We start from the raw sequence: 14,530 nt of genomic DNA on the forward strand, positions 1-14,530 counted from the left end.
GAAATAGTCTAAAGCACATTTCCTTTTTCCAAAGAATTGGTCCTTTATCTTGGGTTTAAGACAGATATAAGCAGTATATGGTGAAATATGTGTCAGGAGAGAAGGAAGGAGAAAGACAGGAGGTTTTTCTTCAAAGTGCTTTGAGGGTTTAAGAACTGTTTTTAAACTGTTTTAAAACTGTTTAAAAACTGTTTTTAAACTGATATACTGGAGAGGATCTGTTTCACATTCAGAAATCACAGAAAACAATTATTTGTGGACTTAATATTGTTTAACATTTTGTCCTTTGCTAATTTTTATGAGATGGTAAACGAAATAAAATATTTTTGGTTTTAAATTGCAGTTTGAAACTGTGTATAAGGTATCTAAATGTGGCAGTACTTCACTAGTATTTTTTGGTTAGTTACTTAATGGGCATCTGCTAGTTCATTGTGTAACTTAGAGATAGCATTGTATTGGGCAAAATTTGGACCAGTTTTCAAGTGCTTAAGGAGGTGAAATACAATGCAGACAAGTAGCCATATTTGTGAATTTATTCTGTGTGTGTGAGAAAGAGATGGAAGGGTAGGGAAAGGATGCAAGGAATAAAGGGGAAAAGGTAGGGAAGAAGAATATAGTTTAAGGGAAAAGTATTGGCTTTTGTTTGTCTTCTTACCCTGTTTCTCCATTCCATGAAGAAGAAGGTGTGAGAATCTTATTCTGGGCCACTACATGAAGAATTTCTTTTCTACTTATTCTCCAGTGTTAATTAAAAACAAACAAACAAACAAACAAAAAAACCACAACATTTTCTGCTAAACCGTCCTTAAGGGGACAGTAACTGAGTGAAGAAAAGGAGTGGTGAGTTAGCATGAAAATATTTATTCTTTCCAGGAATGATGCTGAGGGTTTAGGCAAATCTGAAGCACATACTTTTTATAACTCTCCTTTAAAATAATGTTTCTTTTTCATTTATAATATTGTGAGTTGTATTTTTCCCTTTTAAAAATACTGTTACAGTTTAAAAACACATATTCATGAGTCAAATATTTTCACTTTTTTAGGAAGAAGAGAAATTAATCCAGCAGGAACTGAATAATCTGAAAGCAACTGTTTCTGCTCCTACTACAACCCTAGTAAGTCTACATAGTCAATGTCAGCGTGTTTGCAGTTTGAAATCTGGTCTACTATTGACTCAGTAGTGGCATTAACTGATGAGTTGTTAAAATCTAATATATCACAGTCAAAATCAGTTATGGATGATAATAAGTCAGACGTTAACTTTGGCCTTTTGTTACTGACTGACTGCACCAGACCAAAACTTGCTTGAGTGATGTCAGTTCAGTGCCAACATGATGATAGTTATGTAAATGTGGTAATACTCCTGGGACCCCATAATCCCATAAACAGTAAGATGGGACCCCATCTTACTGTTTCAATGTTGTACACTGAAAGAAGGTTGCTGCTGCTGCTGCTGCTAAGTCACTTCAGTCGTGTCTGACTCTCTGCAACCCCAGAGACGGCAGCCCACCAGGCTCCCCCATCCCTGGGATTCTCCAGGCAAGAAAACTGGAGTGGGTTGCCATTTCCTTCTCCAGTGCATGAAACTGAAAGTGAAAGTGAAGTCGCTTAGTTGTGTCTGACTCTTAGTGACCCCATGGACTGCAGCCTACCAGGCTTTTCCATCCATGGGATTTTCCAGGCAAGAGTACTGGAATGGGGTGCCATTGCCTTAGGACATGTAATTTAAAATAGTATTTTAATACTATTAAAATACATAATATTTAATATATATTAAATATAAGTATAGATAATATACATTATATAATATTAAAATAAATGATATATAAACTATAATACAATTAAAATAATAGTATTTTTTAAGGGCTCATTTATTATTATTATTTATTTATTTATTTTTTTATTATTTTACTTTACAATACTGTATTGATTTTGCCATACATTGACATGAATCCACCACGGGTGTACATGAGTTCCAATCCTGAACCTCCCTCCCACCTCTCTCCCCATATCATCTCTCTGGGTCATCCCAGTGCACAAGCCCCAAGCATCCTGTATCCTGTATCGAACCTAGACTGGCGATTCATTTCTTACATGATCGTATACATGTTTCAATGCCATTCTCCCAAATCATCCCACCCTCTCCCTCTCCCACAGAGTCCAAAAGACTGTTTTGTACATCTGTGTCTCTTTTGCTGTCTCGCATAGAGGGTTACCATTACCATCTTTCTAAATTCTATATATATGTGTTAGTATACTGTATTGGTGTTTTTCTTTCTGGCTTACTTCACTCTGTATAATCAGCTCCAGTTTCATCCACCTCATTAGAACAGATTCAAATGTATTCTTTTTAATGTCTGAGTAATACTCCATTGTGTATATGTACTACAGCTTATATTTAATATATATTAAATATAAATATAGATAATATACATTATATAATATTAAAATAAATAATATATAAAATATAATACTATTAAAATAATAGTATTTTAATACAGACCTTACAGACCTGAACTGATACATTGTAATAATCTCTTATTTTGCATTTCTACATCTTGGAGTATAGGTTGACTGACAAAGTAGAAAAATGATTTTCTTGCTGTAAAACTGAGTATATTGCATAATAGCTAAATCAAGATCTAGTTTAAAAAAAATTGATTCCCTATAATTTGATTTTTAAGCAGCATTCATTCAGCAATTAAGCAGTGGCCACTGTGAGACTGTCCCTACATAGTTAGATTAAGGCCTAGGTTTTTTTTTTCTTTTAATTTTTACGTGGTTTTAGATAATGAGATTTTATAAGCAACATTTATTTAGCAAAGATTTAGTGGGTGCTTTCTTTGTGTAAGTTGCTGTGGCATACACTTCTAATAAAAATACTAGGGTGATCATTTTACGTGTACACATGATCATGTGTGTGAATAACACTTGTAAAGTCTGAGAGAATATATGTATTTCCTTTTCTGGTTATAATAATAGGACGGTGAATGCTGCTGCTGGATTCGTGGTCTCCAAAGGAGAAGATTTAACTCCAGGACCAAAGATAGTCACAGTCACTCAGAACTTTGTATAGATTTTATTTAAAGTGAAAGTGACAGAAAAACTTCTGACATAGACATCAGAAGGGGGCAGGAGAGTACCTGCCTCACTAGTTTAAGCAGGACTTTATATACTTCTCAACCAGCTGCTGAGACTAGGTAACAAATACCTCAAGGCTGTGAGAATTTCGCCTAGACCCTTTCCAGTAACATACATCCTGGGATGACATCAGCACGAGATTAGCCAGAAGGAACAGGTTAACCCAGAGCTCAAGGCTGTGGAAGTTTTACCCAGGCCTTCTCCCATAACATTCATCCAAAGCTCAAAAAAAAGGCATGTCCTTGAACAAGAAATGCTGCTGCTTATGAGACCTACTTGTCTAAGGCAAAAGAATGTGAGAAAGAAAGAATGTTTACTTACTCCTTAAAGGGGGCTTACTTAGGTTTGTACTCTTTGTCAACCTGCCTAAGTTACTCTTCCAGGTGGACAAATGAAACTCAAAGCATAATTAATGTGATACAGTATTCAATGTCAGTCTCTCACTCGTGTCCGACTCTTTTGTGACCTCATGGACTGTAGCCCCCAAGCTTCTCTGTCTATGGGATTTCCCAGGCAAGAATACTGGAGTGGGTAGCCATTTTCTTCTCCAGGGGATCTTGCATCCAAGGATCAAACCCAAGTCTCCTGCATTGCAGACAGATTCTTTACTGCCCAAGCTATCAGGGAGGCCTCCAGTGTGATATATCTGTATGTATACATGTATATATATATGTGTGTGTGTATAGATATGTATATGTTTATATGTGTATGAATAAAATCATTGTGCATTGTGATACTTGAAAGATATGTTAAGCAATGACTTCTCTTTTTAAGCATTGACTTCTCTTTACTTGATTTCCATTTTCTATAGTTGGCATTATTAAGTACAATTTTTCATGTTATTCAGTATAAACCTGGTGTTCACAGAATTTACATAAGTAGGTAGAAGTTAGGGAGCCACAGTTTGAAGGAAGATTCTATAATAATTATGGCCAGTCACTCTGAGTGTACGTTATAGAATAATCTACCCTTGAGGTGGTCATGTAGAAGTTAGATTACAGTTTGTTAAAGAAATTCTGAAGTTAATTTCTACATTGGAGAATGCATTTTCTTCTCCAAAAATAATAGAATAATAGTCTATGCAATAGAATTTTACTTAAAGTTCCTAATGACTTTTGAGAACCTATGAGATAAAATGAACACTTTCACTCCTCGTTGATACAGAATTTTGCATATATATATATATATATATATATATATATATATATATTTATTTATTTATTTTACTGTGATGGGTCTTAGTTGCAGCTTGCAAAATCTTTAGTTGTGACTAGTGGGATCTAGCTCTCTGACCAGAAACTGAAGCCAGGCCGCCTGCATTGGGAATGCAGTCTTAGCTACTGGACCACAAGGGAGGTCCTGATACAGAAGTTTTTGAAGAAGCTTCCAGTATCTTTTACACATGTTTTCTCAGTTGTCGTTGTTCAGTTGCTCAGTCATGTCCAACTCTTTGTGACCCTAGGGACTGCAGCATGCCTGGGTTCCCTGACCTTTACCATCTCTCAGAGCTTGCACAAACTCAAGTCCGTTGAGTTGGTGATGCCATCTAACCATGTCATCCTCTGATATCCCCTTCTTCCTGCCTTCAATCTTTCCCAGCATTTGGGTCTTTTCCAGTGAGTTGGCTCTTCGCATCAGGTGACTGAAGTGTTGGAGCTTTGGCATCAGTCCTTCTGGTGAATATTCAGGATTGATTTCCTTTAGGATTGACTGGTTTGATCTCCCTGCAGTCCAAGGTACTTTTAAGAGTCTTCTCCAATACATCAGTTCAAAAGCATCAGTTTTTTGGCACTCAGCCTTCTTCATGGTCCAACTCTCACATCCATACAGGACCACTGGAAAAACCATAGCCTTGACTAAATGGACCTTCGTTGGCCAAGTAATATCTCTGCTTTAATTTGCTGTCTGGGTCTGTCATAGCTTTTCTTCCAAGGAGCGAGCATCTTTTAATTCCACGAATGCAGTCACCATCCATAGGGATTTTGGAGCCCAAGAAAATAAAGTCTGTCACTTTTCATTGTTTCCCCAGCTATTTGCCATGAAGTGATGCGACTAGTTGCCATGATGTTATTTTTTTTGAATGTTGAGTTTTAAGCCAGCTTTTTCACTCTCATCTTTCACCTTCATCGAGAAGCTCTTTCGTTCCTCTTCGCTTTCTGCCATAAAGGTGGTGTTAATCTGCATATCTGAGGTTGTTAATATTTCTCCTTGTAATCTTGATTTTAGCTTCTGCTTCATCTAGCCCGGCATTTTGCATGATGTCCTCTGCATATAAGTTAAATAAGCAGGGTGACAATATATAGCATTGATGTACTCCTTTCCCAATTTGGAGCCAATTTTTCTCAGTAGTAGTTAATGTGGTAATGAATTAACATTTATTACTTTAAACCCAAGTGACCTAAATTAAATCATTAAATATTATTCCCTTTAGATTTTCCTGTGATTTATTTTTAAACTTTGCATATTTAAATGTGTATATCTCTCACTATATAATATATATGAAATATTAAATGTTGTCCTTAGTTTAAAACATTTTATTTTACTATTTCTTCTTAAGCATTTTGTGATTTAGGAATTCTATAATTCTGTTATATATTAGGATTAATTGATGAAAGTGAAAGAGGAGAGTGAAAAAGTTGGCTTAAAGCTCAACATTCAGAAAACTAAGATCATGGCATCTGGTCCCATCACTTCATGGGAAACAGATGGGCAAACAGTGTCAGACTTTATTTTTTTGGGCTCCAAAATCACTGCAGATGGTGACTGCAGCCATGAAATTAAAAGACGCTTACTCCTTGGAAGAAAAGCTATGACCAGCCCAGGCAGCATATTAAAAAGCAGAGACATTACTTTGCCAACAAAGGCCTGTCTAGTCAAGGCTATGATTTTTCCAGTGGTCATGTATGGATGTGAGAGTTGGACTGTGAAGAAAGCTGAGTGCCGAAGAATTGATGGTTTTGAACTGTGGTATTGGAGAAGACTCTTGAGAGTCCCTTGGACTGCAAGGAGATCCAACCAGTCCATTCTGAAGGAGATCAGTCCTGGGTGTTCTTTGGAAGGAATGATGCTGAAGCTGCAATTCCAATACTTTGGCCACCTGATGCTAAGAACGGACTCATTGGAAAAGACTCTGATGCTGGGAGGGATTGGGGACAGGAGGAAAAGGGGACGACAGAGGATGAGATGGCTGGATGGCATCACTGACTCGATGGATGTGAGTTTGAGTGAACTCCAGGAGATGGTGATGGACAGGGAGGCCTGGCGTGCTGCAATTCATGGGGTCGCAAAGAGTCGGACATGACTGAGCGACTGAACTGAACTGAACTGAACTGAATTAATTTTTAGATACTAAAATAGTCTGAGCTTTACATATTTTGAAACACATTTATTTATATTTTTAATTTTTGATTAAAATTAGCTGTCAATATTGAGAATGCAGATATTCTCATACTAATAAATTTATAGAATCTCTTAAAACAAGTTATTAGCTTATGTTGTAAATATTGAAAGACTCAGTTAAGTTTAATATTGGAATGACTCTACCATTAATAGGGCTTCCCTGGGTGGCTCCGACGGTAAAGAATCTGCCTGCAATGCAGGAGAACTGGATTTGATTGCTTGGTTGGGAAGATCCCCTGGAGAAGGGAATAGCAACTCATTCCAGTAATCTTGCCTGGAGAACTCTGTGGACAGAGGATCCTGGTGGGCTACAGTCTGTGGGGTCGCAAAGAGTCGGACGCAACTGAGCAACTGACACATACACATACCATTAATAAAGTCATAATAATTGTAAGAGTTGTTGAAAAAGTAATACTTACAATAAATCATTGCATATCATATACAGCATAATAATTCTGAAGATACTCTAGATGCAATTTGGTCTTTTAAGTGTGAAAAATATTTTCATTCCAGAAATTGTTACCAACTTGTGGGGGTTTCATGGATATTTTCATTTGACAAAGTATATTAAATGATGTGCTGCATTCTAGAAGCCAAGTTAGAGTACTATGAGAGAAATTTTTTCTGAGGACCACGCGTCTCACATTATAACCAAATTTTTCAGGAGGGGGACCTAGAATTAGAAATAGCTATAGTTGATTTATTTTATATTGTTGTCTCTAACGAAATATCGAAATAATTTTACTAAAATGAGTACTGTTGATAGTTAAATTTGGGAGAAACTTGTTTACAAAGTCTGACTTTGGGTGATAATTTACATATGTCGTTTCTTCAGTGCCAGGATTAAAGAATTCTGCTGTTAAATGATTACAAACATACTAAAAGAATCAAAGCATTCTATTTATTTATATGATTACTGGATTTTTTTTTTTTCCAGAAAATGATGAAGGAATGTATGGTGAGACTTATATATTGTGAAATGCTTGGATATGATGCTTCCTTTGGCTATATACATGCAATCAAGTTGGCACAACAAGGAAATCTTCTAGAAAAAAGAGTAGGTATGTATGCGTTTAAGACTTTTGCACTTTATCTTAAAGTTCTGGCTAGTATATAAAATGAATGATGACTGATACATAGTATGTTTTTAGAACACTGCCTTGTGATTTCCTTACCTTTAAAAGATAATGCTGCAAAAACTTACAGCCTATAAATGAAATCAGTTTTCCTGATTCATAGCATTTTTGAGTTACATAGAAGATTAAAAGTTGCCTGTTCTTATGATGGTGGTTAGATGACTTTGTTAAGACTCACTGAACTATACCCTTAAAAGGGTGACTTTTCTTGTATGTAAATTATACTTCAGTAAAGCTGATTTTAAAAAGTCTATTCAGTTTCAACAGTTTAATGATCAGATATGGTGTTTTATAGAATAAGACTGAAATTGCTGTGAATAATTTTAGATATCTTGCTCTTAGTTTCACAAATGTTAGCTATAAGGATTTCAGGTATCTTTTAAAAATTGTTGTTTCTATAATTAGCCTTCAAGGCTATTAGTAAAAGTCCTTTCAAAGACTTAAATCTTGTTTTCTTATAGCTTCAGCTTCATATCAGAAACTTGAGGAGGACACCCTTTAGAATAACATAGGAGCAGAACATAGTCTTTCTCACAGAAGCTGATACTGTTGCGTTGCTGGGGACCAGCATGCTTCTTGTGTTGTATGACCCGCGCTGTCCGACGGTGGGGAAGGGTGGAGATGTCTTGGTAAAGGCTCTGAGACTATCCTCACACAGTATTCTACTTGCTGAACCCCACTTCACCAAAAATACTCTTCTGTCTTTCGTTATATTCTTCCCTCCAAGTACAGTGGCCTCTGGCAGCCTCTCTCTCCCTGTCTGTATTTCAAACCAAGTTTTAACTCTTCTGTGATCACTCAGGTGGCTCCTACCATCTGTTTGTCTTTTCCAACCTAACTGTAAAATCTCTGAAAGCAGGAAATTTTGAAAACAATAGGTAGTCAATGCTTTGTACATCTGTTGCTGTCTTTTTCTTTTTAGACTTTCATGTAATTTTTTCATTTTCAGTTAAATCTATTTACTTATGACTGTGCTGTGCAACTTGCGCGATCTTAGTTCTTTGACCAGGGTTTGAATCCAGACCAGCAGTGAAAGTGCCAAGTCCTAACCACTGGACCACTAGGGAATTCTCTAAGTTTTATTTTTAAAATATGTAAAAATTACTTGTGTTACATGGTCCAAAGTTAAGACCTGATAAAAAGGTATAATCAGACAAATTTCTAATTTGTCAAATTTTTACTTTTATCTCTAGCTCCTGTATGAGGTTTGCCCCTTACTCCATGAGTAACTATTTTCACTAGTTTCTGATTAATCTTTCCATTGCTTCTTTTTGAAAATAAGCAAAAGAGTACACATTTATATATTCTCTCTTACACAAAAAATGGCTTGCTGTAGAGATTATTCTACACCTTGTTTTGATATCTTTGTATTTTTATACAGTTGCATAGTTTTCATTGGGTGGGTGGATATACCACAGTATTTTCAATCAGGTCTCTATTGGTAGATATATGAGTTTGTCTTTTGTTTTTTTGCTCTCATAGCCAATGTTGCAGTGAATGACGTTATACATGTGTTATTTCATAGTTAAAGTGGCTAAGGAGACCCCAGACTCATTGAGATTCATGGTCTTTCTTAGGAAAGTATTTTCTTGCCACCTAGAGAGACATGTATGTGGGTATCAGAAGTTCTTTATGTGTGCTAATGACTGGAAGTTTTGTTTTTTAATGTGATGTGTGATGTGAAAGTTGCTCAGCCATGGGAGAATACTAGAGTGGGTAGTGTTTCCCTTCTCCAGGGGATCTTCCCAACCCAGGGATCAAACCCAGGTCTCCTGCATTGCAAGCGGATTCTTTACCAGCTGAGCCACAAGGGAAGCCCTTGTTTTGTAAGGCAGCATTTAAATCTTTTATGTCTTGATTTTAGTACTTCTGCATCATCTACTCTCCTGAGATTTCTATGGCTAACTTTGGTGCTTTGTCCGATAGATAATGCTTTATTGTTTTTCACATGAATATTGTTGAATAAATAAATCTCAGTATCCACTAAGTCAAGTATTATGTTAGGTGCTTTATCTTGTGAGATGGTATTTCACTTTACAGAGAAGAAAACTGAAGCTCAGAAAGTTCATGTCAGTTGTCGATGGTCATAGAGCTATTAAATGGTGGAGCCAAAATATGAACCCAAGTTTCTATGAATCAAAGCCTGTATTCTTATCCTGTAGCTCACTCTTAATCATAGCAAGTGTACTTTATAATCATAGTTGTTGTTATTTCTTTTCCTGAAAAAGAAAGTGAAAGTGAAGTCACTCAGTTGTGTCCGATTGTTTACGACCCCATGGAGTGTAGCCTATCAGGCTCCTCTGTCCATGGGATTTTCCAGGCAATAGTACTTGAGTGGGTTGCCATTTCCTTCTCCAAGGGATCTTTCCAACCCAGGTATCAAACCTGAGTCTCCTGAATTGTAGACAGACGCTTTACTGTCTGAGTCACCAGGGAAGTCTTCTTTTCCTGAAGTCTTTTTCATTTTTTGAGTCACAGAACATCTTTTCCCCCTGTTTCTGGATTATCAAAATAGTTACCCTGTTTTCTCTGGTTGTCAAGATAGGACATTCTTTGACACAGATTTAAGATTTTTTGTAAGGTTTCAAGGTGGTCTTTGGATTAGTTTGTTGATCTTCTTACATTGTGGTACTAGTGACTTAAGTGTGGATAATATCTTTGCTGAACAGATGTAGTCTGATAAGATGTAATCTCTGCTTTATTTATTTTAAAAATTTATTTATTTTAATTGAATAATTATAGTATTGTGGTGGTTTCTGCCAAACAGCAACATGAATCGGCCACAGGTATACATGTGTCCCCCCCTCCTGTAATCACTGCTTTAAATGCTGTCTAGGGTTTTTTTCTTCCCTGGTCCTGGTTTGTTTTTTTTTTTCTCCATCCTGATTATGGGAGTGATAGCTCTGCTCCTCTGACCTTCAGTGAAGATGCTTGGTTATGAGAATAGGAAATTTCTGACAGTTTTCCCACTTTCCACAACAGGCACAGACAGTATGAATGCTGGGTAGTAATAGGGATAGTTAACCTTAGAATCCCTAATAAAAGGGCTGGAAGAATTGAAAAGAATGAAAAACAACAGGGATGGGAAATAGGGAATCGGGTCTCAAGGGAGACTGAAGAAACAGAATAGCATAAGGGTTAGAAACATGACCTAACTCCTACCGGCATGGTTGTAGTCCTGCCTCTGCCATTTAGGAGCTGCAGACCTTGGGCAGTTATCCTTCTGGGGCCTCATTTTTATACCGGGGATCAAAATAATATCTATCTTGTAGAGTTATTGTAAAGATTCAATAGGCTTGTAATGTATTTGACCCATAAAAACTGTCTAACAAATGTTATCAATATGAAGGGTGACAGGAAAGTGAAATGGGGCATCTAGATTCCATACACATGGTATTTGTCACGGTATTAAAGTACTCAATTTTAAGATGTACTTTTTAATGTTTTGATATTATTAAAAGTGCTTAAGTCAATGAATAATGTGGTAGTGTTTTTTTTCTCAACATCTATTCACTCAATAGTTTATCTTCAAATTGAGAAAAAAAGATATTTTTTAATAGCTTAATGTATGATTTATGTCATATGGTTTGGTATTAAATAGCTCATTCAGTAATACAAATATCTGGTAACTCACTATTTATTAACTATGATAGCTGTTTTTGGATAATTGTATTTGGCTATAAGACAAAATATTTTGATTGACTGTGTAGAAATTTGCACAGAAGATAGAAGGTATGTATTCCTAATATCATTTATAGGACTTTAAGCTGGTACACATAGCCTTTTTTCCATTTTAGTTATATCCTGTGAAATACCTAATTATGAAAGACTTCAGGATGAACACCTGAAATCTTCCTTACTGAATTTTTTTGAACCTTCTTATTTTACTATTTGTTTTAATATTTACCTGTAACTGCAGTCTTTGACATTCAAACTTTGGAATATATTATTGCTTTGTTTAGCTTCTTAAGAGTTAATTTTTGACAGGTGGTAATGAGACTTTTTCTCTCAAATTTTAAGGTTATTTGGCTGTATCTTTATTTCTACATGAAAGTCATGAACTATTGCTTCTCCTTGTGAATACAGTTGTAAAGGTACTGTATTGTATGCTGGTTAATATGAAGTCTTAAGTTATTCCTTCAGGCATTTGACAGTTTGTATATTTTTGAAAGAATGTAGGCTTGCAGAATGAGTTTATTGGAAAGATCTTTTAGATCAGTTTCTGCGTCTGTAGAATGAGGATAATAATAGAACTTAACCAAGTTGTGAGGGTTGAGTGAAACACTCTACAAAATAACATTTGGTACTGCTGCCGTTATAGTGGTTTCATTTAAAAAAGCAGAGTTAAGGAAAATAAACTCAAAATGGTCTAAAGATCTACATGTAAGACCTGAAACTATAAAACTCCTAGAAGAGAATGTAGGTGGAATACTCTGTGACATAAATTGTAGCAACGTTTTCTTGGATCAGTCTCCTAAGGCAGAATAAATAGAAAGCAAAAAATAAACAAATGGGACCCAATTAAACTTAAAAGCTTTTGCACAGCAAAGGAAATAACTGATAAAATGAAAAGGCAGCCTACGAAATGAGAGAAAATATTTGCAAATGATGGGACTGACAGGGCTTGATATTCAAAATACACACTCATACAACTCAATATTAAAAAAGTAAACAACACAGTCACAAAATGAGCAGAAGACTTGAATAGACATTTTTCCAAAGAAGACATGTAAATAGCTAACAGGCAATGAAAAGATGCTCAACGTCACTAATTATTAGAGAAGTAAAATCAAAACCACAGTGAGGTATCACCTCATTGAGAATGGCTATTGTCAAAAAGTTCATGAAAAATAAATGTTGGCAAGTATGTGGAGAAAAGGGAACCCTTATACATGGTTGGTGGGAATGTAAATTGGTCAGCCACTATGGGAAACAGTATGGAGATTCCTTAAAAAACTAAAAAAGAACTACCATATGATCCGGCAGTTTCACTCCTGGGTTTCTATCTGGACAAAGCGAAGACACTGACTTAAAAAGGTACATAACCTCAGTGTTCATAGGACTATTTATAGTAGCCAAGACATGGAAACAACCCAAGTGCCCATCAACAGACAGTTGGATTAAAAAGACTTGGTATATATACATAATAGAATAGTATTCAGGTATTAAAAACAGTGAAATACTGCCATTTGTAGCAATGTGGATGAACCTAGAGAATATTGTGCTTAGTGAAATAAGTCACACAGAGAAAGACAAATACAGTATGATATCACTTATATGTATAGTCTAAAAAATAATACAAGTGAATGCATATGCAAAATAGAAACAGACTCACAGACAGAAAATGAACTTGGGGTTACCATAGGGAGAGAGGGGAGGAACAACTTAAGAGTATGGTATTAATAGGTAACAAATTACTGTATATAAAATAGATAAGGAAAGGGATAGCACAGGGAAATATGCCCATTTATCATATAATAGCCTACAATGGAGTATAATCTGCAAAAATTTTCTAAATCACTATGCTGTACACCTGAAACTAATACTATATTGTACATCAGCTATACTTCAGTAAAAGAATAAATAAAAATAAAAAAAGCAGAGCTGGAACTATAATTCAGATCTCCAGACTCTTAGTCAGATGCATTTTCCTTGCTGTTGTCTTTTTTTCTAGGATCTATTTTAAAGGGATATGATAAAAACTGAATAATTGAAGTCTTTTAAACTCTAAAAGTCAATTTAAAGGAGAATAGAGTATAATTGGGTAACTGAAATGTATGATAATAAAAACACAATTTAATTCACATGCAATATTTTTTTCTGTTAAACTTTTAGACAAAATTGGTAATGAAGTATAATTGAATTGTTGAGCCTTTTCATGTTTATCTTGTTTCTTCTGATATGTGAGAGAGAGAGTGTGTGTGTGTGCAGTACTTTCTGAATTTTAAGTCATATACTCTCTGAAGGTTACTAGTGGCTTTAAACCTTTCCAAACTTTCAAAAACGTAGTTTCAGTTTCTATTAAAATAGTTTATAAACTTTGTGCTTATGTAAGTATATATAAATGCATACATTTTATAGTATGTATTAAAAAATTAACTTCCTTTTAAATTTCCACTCATATTATTGCTTTAACAATAAAAATTCATAAATTTTTTTTGTTACTGGTTTAGAAAAGTTTTAAAGGCTGTAATAAAGAAGACTACTTTGATCAGTGTCAGAACAGAAATACAGTTTCCTTTAGATTGGTTACTTTTGGGCTGTCTTTATCTATTGACTCTTAAGGCAAGTGAAACACTGATATTCCTATAAAATATGAGGTATTCCTAAATGGACAAATTAGTTGAAAACTACAGTATTAAGTATATAGGACCATTGCAATGTTGAGCTCACTGTCCCTAGTTTAAGAATTTGCACTGAATGTTTTCTTTGCTTAATAATTATGTCAGGACTTGCAGAGCACTAACCTAGTAGAAGTATGTATGGCACTTACTATCGTCAGCCAGATTTTCCCTCGAGAAATGATTCCAGCTGTTCTTCCATTGATAGAAGATAAACTTCAACATTCTAAGTAAGTAAATTCTTTTTTGGATAGGTGTCTACACTGTGTATTTCAAAAGAAAAATTTATACTAAAAATTTTATTCTAACTTTGATTTAATGCTACCAGGATAAAGGATATTCTTTGACTGCCAGGTATAATACAAAAATCCCCAATAGCACTGTCTTTTATTTTTATGTGAGTTTAGGAAAATGTTAGGCAGCTTTCTAAAGTTAAACTGAGACAGTGAGGCTTACCATCAGGAATCCTTGGCTCTCTTTCCACTTCTGCTGCTAACTATCAGTGGTCCTGTT

At 35.3% G+C, this 14,530-nt stretch overlaps 1 protein-coding gene across 1 annotated transcript in view; it reads left to right on the top strand.

The window, feature by feature from the left end:
* The first annotated feature begins 1,043 nt into the window (after positions 1 to 1,043).
* AP4E1 (adaptor related protein complex 4 subunit epsilon 1) overlaps positions 1,044 to 14,530 on the top strand; it is a 65,650-nt gene continuing 52,163 nt past the window's right edge. Inside the window, exons 1-4 of the mRNA XM_068965179.1 lie at positions 1,044 to 1,115; positions 7,478 to 7,601; positions 11,697 to 11,770; positions 14,126 to 14,247. Of these exons, the coding sequence (XP_068821280.1) occupies positions 7,481 to 7,601; positions 11,697 to 11,770; positions 14,126 to 14,247 (317 nt within the window). The 5' untranslated portion in view covers positions 1,044 to 1,115; positions 7,478 to 7,480. The remainder of the gene's footprint in view (positions 1,116 to 7,477; positions 7,602 to 11,696; positions 11,771 to 14,125; positions 14,248 to 14,530) is intronic.

Source organism: Capricornis sumatraensis, chromosome 2, assembly GCF_032405125.1.
Source record: "Capricornis sumatraensis isolate serow.1 chromosome 2, serow.2, whole genome shotgun sequence".
Lineage (NCBI taxonomy): Eukaryota > Metazoa > Chordata > Mammalia > Artiodactyla > Bovidae > Capricornis > Capricornis sumatraensis.